The sequence below is a fragment of the Cryptotermes secundus genome, unplaced genomic scaffold (genome assembly GCF_002891405.2).
Source record: "Cryptotermes secundus unplaced genomic scaffold, Csec_1.0 scaffold455, whole genome shotgun sequence".
Lineage (NCBI taxonomy): Eukaryota > Metazoa > Arthropoda > Insecta > Blattodea > Kalotermitidae > Cryptotermes > Cryptotermes secundus.
Window position 1 is genome coordinate 9,987 of NW_019734967.1, and position 17,628 is coordinate 27,614.

A 17,628-nucleotide genomic window follows, 5' to 3' on the forward strand; every position below is an offset into this window, starting at 1 on the left:
TTTTTCACTGGTCCAGAACAAAGCAACATATAGACAGCCTGTGAGCTAACAGAAGAGTCCCATTATCAGAGCTCAAAAACTAGCAAAATGTCTGTGATCGCAGAGCCAGCCATGAACAAAGGAACAGTCATGTCAGAGGTTGTGACACGACGATGCATACTTGTAAACTGTGCCATTAATTGTCAATCAAATGATTCAGTGGCTAATATATCCAATTATCAATCCAAACCCTGTGCCTAGTCACTATCATGCAACAATTTATAAACAGAGCACAACAGAAACCATCTGTGGTAGTTGAAGATAAACACTAGAAAGACATGTCAGCCTGCATGAACAAGACCTTGCACCTATGGCCATGCATAATGTTCCAGCCAATCAGACTCTGGCCAAAACATTGTGCATGAGCACAGATGCAAGGTTTCGTGCATGTTGCTCAACATGTCTTATATTTTTACCTCATCTCCCACACCTTCCATTGTGCTTAGTTTATATACCATATCTTGTGTTGAGTCTGGTGTTGGGAGACAGGCACTAGATCTTATCAACTGGGTTCAGTTTCTGAAACATAGTTTTGAATAAAAATTAGAACAATGGATGATGTCCAAAAAACCATTCATCATATCTGAGGTAGGATGTGCAACACATACACCACGTGGCTGCAGAATTGTGTGTGTATGGGCAAGTCAGTAAGAGCATGGCACTAGGGAAATTCATAATTTAATATCTAAATACATTACAAACATACTTATAAAAATACGATATACACAAGGAAATATGGCCACAGTTATCAAATTGCACAGTGATGTAAAGCAAGGCAAATATTAAGAAAATTACAAATCATTTATACACTAAAAATGCATGTGGTGTATAACTTACAGCTATATTCTGTAGCATACCATCCAAGCGACCATATTTTGTTTACATTATGTTTTTGTAATTCATATTTTTTATTGCAGACAAAGAAGACTACTTTTTTTTTCAATTCAACACAGGAAAGACAACTAAAAACGTACATATAAGAAATCTATCTGAAGCATATATTGATTTAGATCCTAAAGAATTAGTCACATCTTTACTAAGCTGAAATTGTAATTATTCTGTAACAACATTTTTAAAACAGTACAAATATGTATCATGCAATCTTGCAGAAGTATAACTAAGTTAAATGTTGAATATAAAACATTTAGTTTGTAACAAATTGTGTGAAGTCTGATACTAAATTACTGTTGACAACACATTTCCATCATACTTAGTCTTAGTTTCAAGGCACAAAAGCACAGCTGTGCAGTAAAGCAATGACCAATCTTTAACCTTGAAAGAAAAGACATTAGAGGGTTCCAAAACAAAAGGCTTCTCTGAAGTGGGTACACCAATTAACAAAAATATATACTAAAAAAACTGCATTTGCTGGTGAATTAGGAGAGTACACATCTGATAAATATGCACCTGCACCACCCCCACACTGCTGTTGGACAGTCGCCAAAAACCCATGAAACTACTGAACACCACAGCATAAGCAGTATTCGGCATTTTGTCTTCTCAACATTCACCACATTTCAAACAAACTGAGTGCTTATTCTGTATTTATGTCTTCCAGTAACACATTTAGTAAATGTTATACAACAGCACAATACTTAGATATTTAATCACTTTTCTAATCTGACATCATCTTGAAGTCATGGCCCCTATTGGTGGAAAGTTTAGCTGCTATTCAACTTACACTACTGACCTCTAGCAATAAATATGGCAACAACCAGCAATACAGTAATCCAAACGGATCTCCATACACATTCATTCGAGCAGACTGCCCTTGTAATCAACACGAAGCACATGAAAGTGTTCTATTATACACATCAAGAACTCTGTCAGCAACCACATGTCTTGCTCTTCTGTTCTCTCTGGTTTCTTCCATCAAGAGTAAATCTCTCGAGATCATTTGAAGATTCATTGCTGTTTATCATCTTATTATTCTGCAAAATCTGTAAAGAGTACAGTAAAAATAAGCCTTCTTTCTTCTGCTCAGGATTCATGAGTTTCTGCACTTGGCCATCATCCAGTATTCTAAAAGAACATAATATTAAAAAAAATAATCTGCCTCCATCCTTAGGTGAAAAGATGGGAGGCACCTACTAAACAGGGTCAATTAGAAAGAGATAATCTCAATCAGTAGATTGGAAAAATTAGCTCTATCTGGTGGACCAAACTGAGTACATGCCTCCCCACCTTTTCACCCAAGGACAGAAGTACACCTAGTTTCCAAAATGTTGTGATCTTCCAGAACAGCAGATGATGGGACAAACTCCAGGTACTTAGTCATCCAAAGTGTAACAAACCATTATCTTTCTTTTGCAAAGAAATACAAGAGTACAGTCTTTGAAAACCAAAATCTCCATACCAGAGACTGAAACATATATTTTATGATATCTTCCCAATTTTAGACACATTTCCAACCCTGCGGAGCACCTGTTAAGCCCAGTATTTCATCCATATGAATAGCAGAAGTCAAATGAGGAATGAGTCTCTTGAAGTCTAAGGCCAGAGAATTTTACAAAATATTATTATGCCATGTCAATTTTCATTTCAATCAGACAAATTTTAACAACTACATTACAAGAAAACCTAAATGCATTTCTGCATATATCTTTCTCAATATTTATCAGAGAGAAAAATGTTTCAAACAAGAGCTGTAGAAGAAAATGATACCACATCTTATGTCAATAGTTTCTGTAAACATTTGCTTTTGAAATAATTAAACAAAAGGGATGTTATGAGTTGAAATTGCCCATTAATGAATTAATCATAATCTCCTGAACACACTCACAATTAAGTGGGAAAAAACAAAAGAAAATCTTTGAGTTTAGATTCATTACAATGGGATCTGCCTTATTGTTGCTCTGTTATCAGTCTGGAGCATATACTGAACAATTTACAAACATTCAGTTTTCTTCTAGTGTGTGTAGTAAGAGTGAACAATGAAGGCTTTATCCTAAGGAAGAAAAATCCATTTCAAAACCTCACACCCATTTCTTCAGATCCATTTTAACATTATCCTCCTACTTATGCTTAGTCTTGAAAGTGGTCTCTTCCCTTCAGGTTCTCTGATCAAAATTTTGTATTTCACATCTCTTCCATGTGTGCTAAGCATCCCACCCCACCTCATCCTCTTAACACTTCCTGTGTCACTGGTAACATATTCAGCAACCAATCATTCGTTCACATTTCTCCTATTTTATTGCTGTAATTCTAGATGGCAGATGTGTCTATTTTGTTATAAAAAACACAAACAAATGAGAACAGAATACAAATCTGAAATTTTGGCAAGTTATTGTGACATGAAAACAGTTAATTTGATCAGTCTAATAATATTTGATACAAAGCACAAATTGAGAAAATTCGTCCTTAGAAGTCACATTAAAAATAACCCAATTTGGTGAATTAATGATAAAACCACTCGCTGCAAGGCCTGTATACAGAAAGACCACAGTAGTGACACATACACAAGAGGAATACGACACAAAAAACTATGATAGCTGCAAAAGAGTGCAACAACAGCATTCTAGTCATGAGATAGAACTAAACATTGACGTGCATGGGAGCATGGTGGACAAGTGAACAGTGCAGTGGTCTCCCCAAAAAGAAAATCACCTGATGATGGCCCATGTGCAGCCAAAACATGTCGTAAACTAGAAAAGATATATGAAAAACAAGAGATATTTTAGAAATTTTGATAAACACTTTTACTTACTTACTTACTTACTTACTTACTCGTGGAGCTGAGCCCTTCTTGAGGAGCTGCTGATTCTGCAGCTACTCAAGAATTTCCCAGGATTTTATGGAACCCGAAAGTTCATTACCTCATTCACAAGAGCCCTCCACTGGTCCCTATCCTGAGCTACATCAATCCAATCTGTACCATCCTATTCTCTCCTTAAGATCCATTTTCATCTTGTTCACCCACGTACANGTTTTCAACGCACATATGCCTTGGTCTTCCCAGTGGTTCTTTCCTTCTGGCTTCCCCACCAATATCCTATATGCATTCGTCTCCCCCATTCGTGCTACATGCCTTGCCCACCTCATCCTCCTTGACTTGATCATTCTAATTATACTTGGAGAAGAGTACAAGTTATGAAGCTCCTCATTATGCAGTTTTCTCCAACTTCCTGTCCCTTCATCTCTCTTCGGTCCAAATATTCCCCNTCCTGTATTTTGGTGAAGAGACAGCAACATATACTTAGTTTTCTCTGTGTTTACCTCTAGACCAACCTCCTTACTTGCATCAATTAAAGTTCGTGTGTTTTTCTTTATGGCATTTATATTGTCACCCAGTAGATTCACATCATCGTCATAGACCAACAGCTGATGTGTCCCATTTAATTTCAGTCCCATCTGGTTTTCCTGGACATTCCTAACAGCATATTCTAAGGCAAAGTTGAAAAGGAGTGGCGATAAAGCATCTCCTTGTTTTAGACCATTCTGGATAGGAAATTTATCAGACAAATGTTTACCTATATGGACTTTACTATATGTTTCGTTTAAACACATTTTAATCAGCCTAACTAGTTTCATGGGTATCTCAAACTCTATCGGAATATTGTACAATACTTCCCTCTTGACTACATTACAGGTTTCCTGAAGTCTACAGATAGCTGATATACTGTCTCATTGTACTCCCATTTTTTCTCCATTATCTGACAAATGCAAAAGATCTGATCTGTAGTTGATCTGTTTCATCAAAACTCACACTGATGATCCCAAATAATTTCATCCTTGTATGAACTTGACCTTGAGAGAAGAACATTGGATAAAATTTTGTATGAAGTTGATAGCAGTGATATCCCCCTATAATTACTACAGTTAGTTTTATCACCCTTCTTGTGAACTGGTACAATAATAGACTCCTTCCACTGATCAGGAAATTTTTCCTTATGCCAAATAGAATTAATTAGCTTGTGGATCTTAGAACATAATATTTCGCCTCCTGCTTGGATAAGTTCTGCCGGAATTTGATCACTACCTGGCGATTTATGCTGTTTCAATTTTGCAATAGCACTTTCAACCTCAAAAGGGCTGGGATCAGGTACTAACAGCTGAGCTGTATGGATTTCTGTCTGCCTAACATCACTGACTATGTACATTCAATAATTGAGAGAAGTTCTTCCACCTATTCAAAATGTTGTGGGACTCTGCAAGCAGATCACCATTCTCATCCTTCACTAAGTTACTGCTAGGCTGGTAACCCCTTTTGAAGTCCTCTATATAGGTCTCTAATGTTCTTGTTCTTAATGTTCATTGCAAGCTCATCAATTTTATCTTTCAGATATTCCCTCTTTTTATTCCTAAAATGCCTGCTGGTTTCATGTCTTATATTGTTCATATTATCCCTATTTATTTCACTTGGATCCTGCAACTATTGCAATTCAGCTCATTTTCTTTGGTCTAATAATTTTGAGCATCCTTCACCAAACCATGGCTTATGCTCCTTCGATTCATAATAACCTAGACTCTCCTTGGCAGAAATTCTTATATTTTCCCTAATAGTTTCCCAAGCTTTATTAACATCCACCTCAGTGTCCAAGTTTTCCAAAGCTGCAAACCTATTTGAGATTTCAACACAATACTGCTCTTTACCCTCTACCTCATTTAATTTCTTGAGATTGAACCTCTCCATATGAACTCTGTGCGTTGTTTGTTTGCTCACTGCCAGTCTTTCCCTAACCTTTGTCACCACCAGGTAGTGGTCAGTATCACAATCTGCTGCCCTGAATGATCAGACATCAAGGATACTTGAGTGCCGTCTCCTATCTATCAAAATATGGTCTGTTTGATTGTGTATCTTCCCATCAGATGTCGAAGTAAATTTATGGATGTTTTAATGCAGGAACATTGTATTTTTGACAGTAAGATTTCTTGATGTGGCAAAGTTTAGTACTCTAACTCCATTATCATACTAATTTCATGCAAACTCTCATTCCCAATTATTGGTTTAAAAATGTCTTCCCTCCCTACTTTGGCATTGAAATCTCCTAACAAAATTTTCATAGGGTACTTCAGGAATTTATCAAATACGTGTTGAAATTCTTCATAGAACCTGTCCTTTATGTCATCAATTTTATCTTCTGTTGGGGCATGAACATTCGTAACAATATCACACCAGCGACCTTTTAGTATTATATTGTAACGTGTTTGGAATCCAGAAGAGTCACTTCTATGGAAACACTAGAACAGACCGTTGCATAGGAAGTAACAATAGTGATACTCTAATTCTAACAGTGAGCACTGCATAGAGATGAGTTTCCACGGTTATAACAAAGGCTCACACTATAGCAACTGCCGAGGTATAAATAGCCCAGCTTCGACAAGAAGTCAGTCTTCAGGAAGCTGCCACTGAAGATAGTTGGAGCTACAGAAGTATTGGCTGAGATATTGTGTAAGCAGTAATTGTCATACTGCAGGTGCTAATGGTTGTAAAGTGTGTAAGTGTGAGTGTCCAATAAAGATTCGCTGAATCCGAGACCCACGCATAGTTATTTGTTGCGTGACATACCCAACACGTGATAATATATATCCTGTCACTAACAAACTCTACCCTCGTAACTGCTGATACAATTCTCTTGTGTATTAAGATAATCACTTTTAATGTATAAAATATACTTTTAGTGTCCTTTTGACATTTTAATGATTTTAACATCATAAAGTATTAAAATACATTTTTAGCGAGTGACATATTCTTGATGTCTTTTATATTGTTGCATTATTGACGTGCACTTTGATAATAAGAATAATGCCTCAATGCAACGGGAAGCTAAAATATAATATTATAAGGAATTACACCGTTTACTCACCTTTGATACTAAGCATTTTGCAGCATCCTCAATATTGATATTATCTTTTGCAGAAGTTTCAAACCAGGCAGTGAAACCTCGTTCCTTACAGTATTCATCCATCTTAGAAGGATTATTTACAAGCCCTTCTTTTGGTTGATCACACTGAAAATCAGATTTCAACATATATTCTTACAGTAAATAAATCAAGAGCAGGCAGTTATTTCTATGGATCAAAACATCAACTTGAAGCTTTAGATTTTGCACATAACATACAGGTCTGAATTCCATCAAGTGTACATGGACACAGCAAGAGGTACTTACTTGTTAAAAAAATGTTTATATTCAACCAAATTTTGCTTCCAATTACTTTTCCTTAACTTATTGTTACAATAAATTCCTGATTATCCATACACTACTTATCTGGTTAGTGGGTTACCCATCTTCCTTTTTCAGCATGTTCACAAACCTCCAGAGTACTTGCTAAGATCACTAAGATCTGTCTCTCTATACATATCAAACAATTACAGAACTGCTAGACAGATTTGAATGAAATTGGATGTTAGGGAAATTGACAAAGAATTACCTAATCATTTTAATTTCCATTTAAATCACATAGCAATGCCAGACACTTCACATGCGTTTCAACATATATCTGGAGTGCAACTTACTAAATATATATCACAAATAAGAACATCCAAAGAGAACATGAAGCAGGCAAAGATGACACACACAGTTATGTTCAAAAATGTTGTCCATATATCTAATAGTTTTTGAGATAAATGAACAGATCAGATGCTATGAACTTTTCTAATTTCTGCATTCCAAACAGTTACCATGGCCTCCCATCACATCAGAACTTCATTTAGCAATATTTTTTTATAATGTTGTATTTTAGCGTCCTGTTGCACCGATTTTCGTCCATGATGTGGTATGCAGTGTCCGTCTTGTAGTGCACTCAATTTCACCTGTTACTTCACGACATGTTTTGGCAACATAGTGCCATCATCATGTGCTTTATTTACACTAATCTATTGCATTGCTTGCCATTATGTATCATTGTAAAATTATTTTAAAAGTTTTTAAAAAGTATTCGTCAACTATAATAAATTTTAATACCCTAAAACTTGTTAAGATTATTCATCTTATGTGTCCTAATTCAAACCCACGCATGGTTCCTCCACTATGGGAGTCATTCCTATCACACTCCGTGTATACCGTGTCTCGTGATGTGTGTTCCCTTTCTGGCTGCAGGTGTTGTAATGTTGGATGTGTCTTCGTATTGATTCGTATTTTTTATAGTTTCTGGTGTTTCTCCCTTTATTAGCAAGGATAATCATGTGTATATTATATTTCTAGCTCTTTACTATAAATCATTATCTATCTGTGTTTGTGCCAGGATAGAATCATCAGTAAATGACCATTGGCTACAAATCGCACATTCCTGGCATGGAAACTAACAATGTACAAAAACTTGAAAACAGTGAAGTCGCTGAGGAGGTGGTTCAAACGCCTTTTGCAAGGTCAAATGCATTCATGACATTTGCTCCAATTTCAACAGATGAGACACACACTGCCCAAATATTGTGATATAACACACTCTTGTACATACAGTGATGAAAGCTTACTTTGAGAACAGTAACATGGCTTGTAACACCATGTAGTTCTGTAAACTCTGAAGGTCTTATATTGGTCTACAGAGTGTTACAACTCAGGAGATAAGTGTTCTTAACCACTGAGAACCTCAGATATAAAGCTTACCTTATTTGCCAGAAGGACACACGGTATGGCAGAGCCATCTGGTAGCTGCACCTTGGCATCCAGGTCCTGCTTCCACTTAACAACTGCATCAAATGTAGCAGCTCTCGTGACATCAAAAACAATGAATGCTCCAACTGCTTCCTTGTAATACACCCGAGTCATATTTCCAAACCGTTCTTGGCCTGAAATTTGAGACTGTGCATTAATACAAGTTCAGAGAGAGAGACATAGAGTAGGGGGTTGGGTGGGATTAGAGGCCAGAGCAACAGCTAAATGCACCTATATAAGCTCACAGTGTGATCTGCACGCAAACAAAGTTATTAACTGGCTGACTCTTTCAAACATGAAGTTCATCTAAATAATATTTAAGATTATGTTACCACATTGCAGAATATAAACTGTATCTCTGTTACAGAGCCCAACCAGTTAATGCCGTTTAGGGCAATAAGCACATTTTGGGGGGAAATATAAAATAAAACATAAATAAAACATGGGCAAAATGCAGATTTTTTTATGTTTAAACATAATCCATGTACTGGACTATAAAAATTGATATTCACTGTCCTGTTTATGTAACAAATTCCTGTATAACTCATTAACATGGATATAATGGTATCATTCAGGATTTACTGCAGAACAGAATTTGTTTTTCCATTGTCACAGCCTCAAATAATCTGTGCATCTTCCACTTTTTGTATCAAGATACTTTTCATAAACCTATTTATCTTAATGAATGTTAAGTTGGTGTCATAATTACAAGTACTTAAAAGTATACATGGTATAGATATGGCTATTTATTACAGTCTCAAAACGATATTTATGTACATTTAAATGAAATGGTGAGTTCCCCTGCTAACAACCATTCAACCATTGCTCCATACACATCTACCACTGCCCCCCGAGGTGTTCAAGGGCCCTAACCAGGCAACACATCATATCTTCAGTCTCTCAGTTGGGAGCTTCATCTCTAACCTGCAACGTAGCTGGTTGCAGAGTGAGGAAGTTAGTTTTTAATGGGTGCAATGGCACAACATTTCCTATGAATTCAAGCTTTGACTTGCAGCATTAGGCAGAAGAATTACATCTGTTCATGATACTATTATAATATACTGTCATGCTTTTATGGAGTGACTACAGATGGGTTTTGGATTTGTAATCGGATTTATTGGACTCTTTGGTACAGCACGTGACTACACTTTACAGTTCACTATACACATACACATACCAGCACGCACAGTCACAGTTCTCAACAAAGAACAGTGGAAATTAAGAATATAACACTGTGTAGTCAGGTAAAACGTCTACTGACATTCTTACAAAATGTCAGAGGACTTCTACCAGACTATACAGCATTATATCCTAGAGGGCAGTACCTCAAATACAAAACCTTACACTGCCACAGCTCACATAGGCTGACCCTGACTGCATTACTCTGCAAACGAGATTGACTGTTCCTCACCAGGCAACTAGTTCGCTGCTACGTACCGAACAATGAAGTCCATGTAACCACTAGAGCTGGTTCACAAAAAAAAGTCCACATCTTCTATTTGGACCCCTAGTGCACATACAGTTATTTTCCATAAAGTTTTGTTTAGGGAGATGGTCTCCACAAGTTTCCGGAATTTAGTCAACATCTCTAGAGCCATTTTAAAGAAAATGAGAATTGTGTTTATGGCTCATATGCACGGCACGTTATTTTTGGAGCTAGGATGTTCATATTCACCGGGCACTGGCCTATGGCGGACAAATTTTTGAATACCGAATACAAATGAAATCCAATTGTTCAAGCACTAGCAAGGGGCACATCCACCTTTATACACAAACAAGAACATATATGACATACAAAGAGCCACTGTTTCATGTTCACAAGGGCTTAAAACGTGTAGATCCATCAAACTCTCGAGCTCAACTTTCTTTTTTCGTCATAACAACACTTTCCCATATAGAACTATAAGTAAAGATGATTGTTTCGAATTTGCAAGGTTATTTAAAATGCCTCATTTGACTGTGCCACAGTATTCTTGCATTTGATATTTTCTGTGCATAGCAATCCCATGGTAACCTCAGGCTCCAGATGTCCACTGTTTTCCATTTGTATCCAGTTTGCCAACAGTGGTATTTGATTTCATGTAGCCGCGATTTTTAAATAGTGTACACATGAGAAACAACCGGTGGGTTGACATGGTCCTAATCAACCAAACCCAGTTTTTTACCTCCCAGATAAGCACTTCAGTACGCCATTTTTAATGCTGCATGGTATTATGTTTTATTCTGAAACGTGTTACTGCATATGTCTGTGTTTAGTGGAGGTTCTGGAACTGCTATAGACTGTGAAGTATTCCAGAAGCGTCCACAAGTCCCCTAACCCCAGCCTCCCATAAGGCCTTGAAGTCCCCTAAGCCCAACCTCCCATAACGCCTTGGCCTTGCTAACCGCGGCGTCTTTCAGAAAAGTGACCCATGTGGTTGGCACGGAATTGCTGTAGATACGTCGTATGATAATAACAATGAATCCCCACGGTACCTGCAATGTCCCAGAGCTGCAGTCTTACGATGGTGTTTGCGTCCCAGTTCAGGACCTTCAGAGCGAAGTCAACGCCAATAGTGGCTCGGTAATGCTGGGAAAAGAACTGATGGACGTAGCGCTTGATAATTGACGTTTTGCCTGTACCAAGCTCACCAATCACCAGTATCTTGTATAGATGTTCATGCTTCGCGGCGGCCTTCTGCTCCTGTTTCTAACAATCAAAATTTAATAATCAGAAAAGTACTGACAAAATGTAATATATGGAAGGAGCTGAACAGAAAGTATTAGACAATTCTAAAGAATTATGAAGATGGTACATTACATTCGGGATTTATGAAGGTCTGAACTTTGTCCATGGTCCCGTATTCTCTGCGAACACAACGTTTTGGAACTAGATCTAACTTCAATCACTGCACCACTGGTCCATGGTCCACTAATTTGCATTACATTTTTTTCCTACGGACCCAACTTGGAAGCTGCATCCCTAACCGAAAATCTGAGGACGGAAAATATCCAATTTCCGAAACGCTGTGTACTTTCCGAATACCGAACGGTGAATAAGGTCCAGAAACTTAGTGAACCCAAAGGCCAGTATCAGATCCAGAAGATAGGCTGCGCCTGACAGCTGACAGATATGCCCTGAAGTATAAAATACATAGCCTATTGATTTTTAAAATTGCGGTTCTTGGAATGTGACGCTATACAGTTTGGTAAATTGGTACAAACGTTTTAGAGGCACTTGTTGCCTCGAAGTTCGATGTAGAAGTGTACCCAGAAGAGAGGGGCAGTAAGGTAAAGTTCTCTCTTTGCTTCACTAATTAAGGAGCACGCCATGGGGTGTATGGGGGACTGGAGGTATAGTTCCACCACTCTTGGCCTCGGTACTTGATGAAAGTTGTCAGCTTCACGCCCCACCCGCTTTACCCCCGGAGAAAGCCAAGCCGAAGGCTGCGTGGGCTCCAGAGCCGGTCTCGGCGCTGTGGAGAAGAGAAAATTTTCTAGCCCCTACTGGAAATCAAACCCCGTCCGTCCATCCCGTAGCCAACTAAGCTATACCGGCTGCTCCGGCAGCAGGATTCTCATCCAAAACGTTGCATCTATTTACCTGACAAACGGCGTCACATCCTACACGTGGCAACTCGTCATTCACTCAGTCTCCAAAATTCCAATTCCACCGACATTTAAAACGTGGCTGAAGAACTGCAACTGAAGCAAAGATCTTCATAAGGCATAGGCCTTCTTGAGAAAAAAGTGATAGTCGCTCACATGGCGAAGAAATTCACCGGCGTTTATGGAAGCCAATGGTTCAATGCCATCAATGGACCCCACTCTGAAGACGTTCAAATCCAGTCCACTCTCTCTTGCATCCTTCAATTTAATATTCATTTTAATATTATACTCCCATCTACGCCAAAGTAGTCTCCTTCCTGCCTCTTCGATTTGACCACGACAGTATTGGGCTCATTTGCCGAACAATGGGCACGGGGTTAACAAATACTGAACGTATAGAAACTGAAGTAAGTAAATTCATGGCCGCGCCATAGCTCAAGCGGTTAGTCGCTGGCTTCCCTCCGCGGCGGCCCGGCTTCGATCCCGGGTCTGGTCAAGTGGGATTTGTGGTGGACAAAGTGGCGCTGGGGCAGGTTTTCTTCGAGTACTTCGGTTTCCCCTGCCAATCTTCATTCCACCAATTGCTTCACAATCACCCTCACCTATCATCTGGGGCTGGTACAATAGGCCGGAAGTGGCCGCAGTACAAGAGAATTCATTCGGAAGAGGACCCGAATTTATGAAAATATTTCACCGATGAAAAGGAAATCTGGCGAATAGAAGTGAAGATAATGGTTCCCTTTCGAGAGTACTACCTGGAATGCAACAGATGGACGAGAGAGAGATCTGAACGGAAATGCCACAAAAGCCTGGGCCTGCTGGAAAATCATCGCGTGATTTGCACACTAGCAAAGCACACGTTTGCACTGGCGGGGAACGATAAGCAGATCTGGCCAAGTGCACTGCACTTTGCACTATAGTGATCTAAAAAATTCTGGCAAGTTCTACATACCAAGCGATGTGTACTCCAACCCATGGCGCTCTCAAACACACACTATGCGTTCAAAGAGCAATGTATACGCACCATCCACACCGCGCGCAGTAAATACTCGTCCTTTTATCTGGGCAGTGTGTTTAAACAGTGGCACGTGATTACGTTCAAAGAAAGGGTAGTGTTTCACGGTTTCTGCATCACATCCTAACGTCTGCACACCGCACCAGCATTGCAGTTATACAACTGGATGCGATTACAACATGAGACCTCACTCTAAAGTGCCGTACGCAAATTTTGCATCAACGCGACTTCACGTGATTTGTCTAGACTGAAGCTGCTTCAGCAAGGAGTATATAAAAAAAAGGAAGATAGTATTGTATTATTGGTCTAAAACAGGCATGTCAAACTCAACTTGTACAGAGGGCCACCTCAGCCCTATAAATAACAGTCCAGGGCCGCACTTCAAAATAGAAATATACATTAGATTTTGATACAAGGAAATTTAATTCTATTTATTATTTAGGAATAATTTCAATATAATTACCTAAACTCACATATCTTACAGTTTTAAAAAGCAAGAGAATGCCATTTTTGACAAGTATCAAACAGCTTTTCAATGTGTAAAAAGAGAGATTACACAAGAAATTATGTTAGAAATAGCAAAACATTGAATTTCCTGCAGCCTGCTAATTTATGTCTGCGTGAGACTTCTTGTCTTCTGGTCTGTTGGAAAATTGTCTTTACAAAAAATATTTGTATTAAAATTTTAATATCAATTAACTCCAAAAGTTGACGGGCCGCTTTGTGGCTATGGGGGCCGCATGTTTGACACGGCTGGTCTAAAACAACAAAATTAGAATCCGTTAACGGAAAATATGAAGAGCATTAGTTTATTCTAATGCGGGTTTCGCGATGAAAATGTAAAGCTGTGAAACCAGAAGAGTTACAAAAAATCTGCAGCTACGCGACCGCTCTCGGGAATGCAGCAATCGCTTGGCCTGGGGGGGGGGGCACCTGTACGCTCTTTCCGCTTCCTCCAGGAACTGACTCCGTGAAGCCAAGTCCTTCTTGTGAAGTTGCCTAGTTACCAGCACTCAAAATATGCTCCACCTTTTATGGAAGACAAAGATTCATTACCGTGTTCACAAGAGCTGCCTGCTAGCCTCTGCTCTGAGGCAGATTAGTCCACTACACAAGTTCCCACCTTTCTGACCTATTTTAACATTGTCCTCCCATCTACGATTTGGTCTTCCAATGTTACGTAGATATAAGTAATATTCTGAGTTCGTGAGGGCCACTTCCACCACCAGCCCCGACGATCCCGGGGCATTTTCCGTTGTTTAGGTCGTGACAAATCGGGCCGGGGGTTGTTTTATTATATTCTACGTCTTTATGTCGAGAGGTTATCTTCCTGGGGAGGTAATGGGCAGCAGGAGCGGAAGGATGACAACGTTATCGCCATCTGTGAGCCGACTGTATAAACAAAATGTGGGAGTCTCGACGTCACGCAACGTTATTGGCCTCCACGACCTGTTGCCTTTTTAATAACATGAAAGGACGTGCAATTAGCATTGCTACATTAGCAACAGCGTCCCAGGGGTAGCTCGCCCCATGGTCACCGCTGTGACAAATTCAAATAACTTTCCTTTCAGAAAATTTCCCGAAGGACGACCGCCGTACTTATCCCCTTCTCACCAGCGGGGATTCCGCCCCCCCCCAAGTTTATCCCTAGTGTCTCCAATTTCCAAACACAGGCTTCAGTGCAGCTACCCGAGCGACTCCAGGTTCATCCATACCCGTATCATGTCTTACTTCCACTGCTACAGGTCATGATTCGGTGTCACGAGGACCATCGTCAGGTGTGTATGCCGTTCCACGGTAACTGTTACACTGCTGGCAGAACGATCATGCGCTACACACTAAATTCTTCGCTCTTGCACAAACTATTTACTTCTACTGTGTTCAACATTTAAAAAATATATAAAGTTAAAAATTAAAAGCCGTGTGATGTGGCGCCTCTATTAATGTCGCGTATTTGTTGGTGGTGTGCGTGCTGGTACGTGTACGCGTACGCGCGTGTGCGTGCAAGGAAAGAAATTTCAACGTAAATCCGAGAAACCAGACAGAGACGAATATAAAAATTATAATTTATAATTATTATTATTGAAGGCGTGGGACAGTGGCAGAAGGCTATCACACTAAAAATTATCATCTGTGACGTGTCACCACAGATGAAAAATCATAACACAAAATATCCTGATACACAAGAACAAGGCAGAGTGGAAACTATAGAGGTAGGCTTGGCTTTAAACGGAGAGTTTTAGCATGTTACAGGAGGTGGTACATATAGTGACCACCGGGCTTTAAAGGGTTAAATGTGCTTATAGAAACAAACCGTATTATTACACAGGACATGAATAATGTCGACACACAGTTGAGTGCTCATGTACCATGGTAACAACAGCCTATACTTGTATAACAATTGGTCCACATTCTTTTAAACCACCATCTTACTGTATTCATTAGGCCCGTTAATATCATATTTCAGCTACTCACAAAGCATGCAGGGGCACGCGGTAGCGTAGCTGGTCGAGGCATTACGCTACAAACCGGAAGGTCGCGGATTTGATTCCCGATGATGTCACTTGATTTTTCAGTTGACCTAATCCTTTCAGCAGCACTGTTTCCCTGGGGTCGACTCAGCCTCTAACAGAAATGAGTACCACGAATCTTCCTGGGGGGTAAAGGGCGGCCGGCTCGTAAGGCTGACAACCTCACCGCCATCTGTCAGCCGATTGTCTAGAAAATGTGGGAGCCTCGACGTCTCACAATCCTAGGGGCCTCCACGGCCTGTTACAGGGATAGCTCTACTTTCTTTTTTTTTTTTGCAAAGCATGCAACAGGCGACACACACGCCATGTGAACAGACTGGTTGTTAACGCATTTCATGACAATTCCATTCCTGGAATATACTTCATAAATCAAATCAACCGCTACTCGGACAAGGGAGTGTTTCTTGGCGCGTCACCAACGAAACATTGAAAGAATAACCTATTCGTTTTTCCATATCTGTCTGCCGGTATGTAACAACACGAAAACCGGTGAGCGGATTTCGATTAAATGTGGTACTATGGCGTCCGACTATAATGAGTAAGAATTTCAGCAAAGGACACGATAGTCACAAGTACAGGCATTATTCACTGAACAATACAGCTAGAAAATATAATTTGAAGATTTAAGTAAACGAGACAAAGGCAATGGCTCTGAAAGGAATGATTAATGTGAGAACTAAAAAAGCGATAATCACATAATTGAACAAGTAAACAATTTTAATTATTTAGGAATGAAGAGAAGGAATTTAAAAACAAAACTGCACAATTTCACCAAACGTGGCATAATACGAAGAACACTGAGTAACAGAGCAAGGAAGGAGAGGCAGATAAAGTTTCACAAAGTTATGGCGGTACATACACTTACATACGGATCCGAAATTCGGCTGTAAGANACAGTTTCCTAAGAGAATGTTTGCAACCCAAAAAGAAGACGAAAAACTAGTCGCCCCTAGTAAAGATGGAGGGACCAACATACTTTTCAAGAGGGGGGAACAGACCAAGCATGGCTTAACCCATGATGACGATGACGACTACAATGTGCATATTTAGAATGACGAACATTATGGGAAGACAGACACGCGTTTCTGAGTGCATTTCGCGCCCAACTCCTTACATATTCATTGGAGTGAAATATGTTTCGCATAAAAACTTGCAGATTATGTGTAATACACATATGTTTTCCGTTAAGGCCTTCAGTTTTCGAGACGATTAAACGAGAGTGAAGCGTCAGAACTGTTATACGCTGTGCGTACATTTCCCGACATGCCCACCCACGCCTCTCTCAGCGGCAGGTGTTACAGCTGTGATTATACGGGTCTGAGAAACTCGAGCACCACACCGATGCGTGCAGTGAATGCCGCAAACATGGCTTCCTCGGAGATCTAGGTATGGAGACGTGCCCTATTTACTGCACACGGCTCCAACACGTCTCAAAGAACTAGGCCCTGAATACAACGAACTCGAGCCCTCAGCTTACATACAACATCCAACTGCTTTCAGAAACTCCAGACTTTCATTCGGGACGTGTAAGGTTCGAATCCCGCTAGGGAGACCCACTGTCCTGAGGCTTACCGTGGGTTTACTTAGTCATTCCAGACACGTTTCTGGGTTGTATCAAAGTGGCCTACGAGCCCTCTACGTCTCTTATAATTCATTCATCATCCTGCCTCCTGACACTACATGACAGTGTCAGCTACTGTCAGCGTCGCTAAATAAAACCTGAAACAGGTAGAATGCTTCCTGTCAGAGCATTATTAGCGCATGCGCACATCCAATGGCAGGCAGCGGCGGGTAGCAACCAAATTCGATCATGGGTGTTCGCATCTGGGGGGGGGGGGGGGGGGCGGGCGTTCGGGGGGAC

At 39.9% G+C, this 17,628-nt stretch overlaps 1 protein-coding gene across 2 annotated transcripts in view; it reads right to left on the reverse strand.

The window, feature by feature from the left end:
• Window positions 1–700: 700 nt before the first annotated feature.
• The window catches only part of LOC111869076, a 19,895-nt gene continuing 2,967 nt past the window's right edge, over window positions 701–17,628 (reverse strand). Inside the window, exons 2-5 of one of the 2 annotated variants that reach the window (XM_033753276.1) lie at window positions 11,109–11,316; window positions 8,586–8,767; window positions 6,846–6,989; window positions 701–1,979 (exon numbers count right to left, since the gene is read on the reverse strand). In XM_033753276.1, the coding sequence (XP_033609167.1) occupies window positions 1,866–1,979; window positions 6,846–6,989; window positions 8,586–8,767; window positions 11,109–11,316 (648 nt within the window). In that variant the 3' untranslated portion in view covers window positions 701–1,865. Of the gene's footprint in view, window positions 1,980–6,845; window positions 6,990–8,585; window positions 8,768–11,108; window positions 11,323–17,628 lie in introns of both variants that reach the window. The other variant, XM_023860282.2, reaches the window with a different exon arrangement.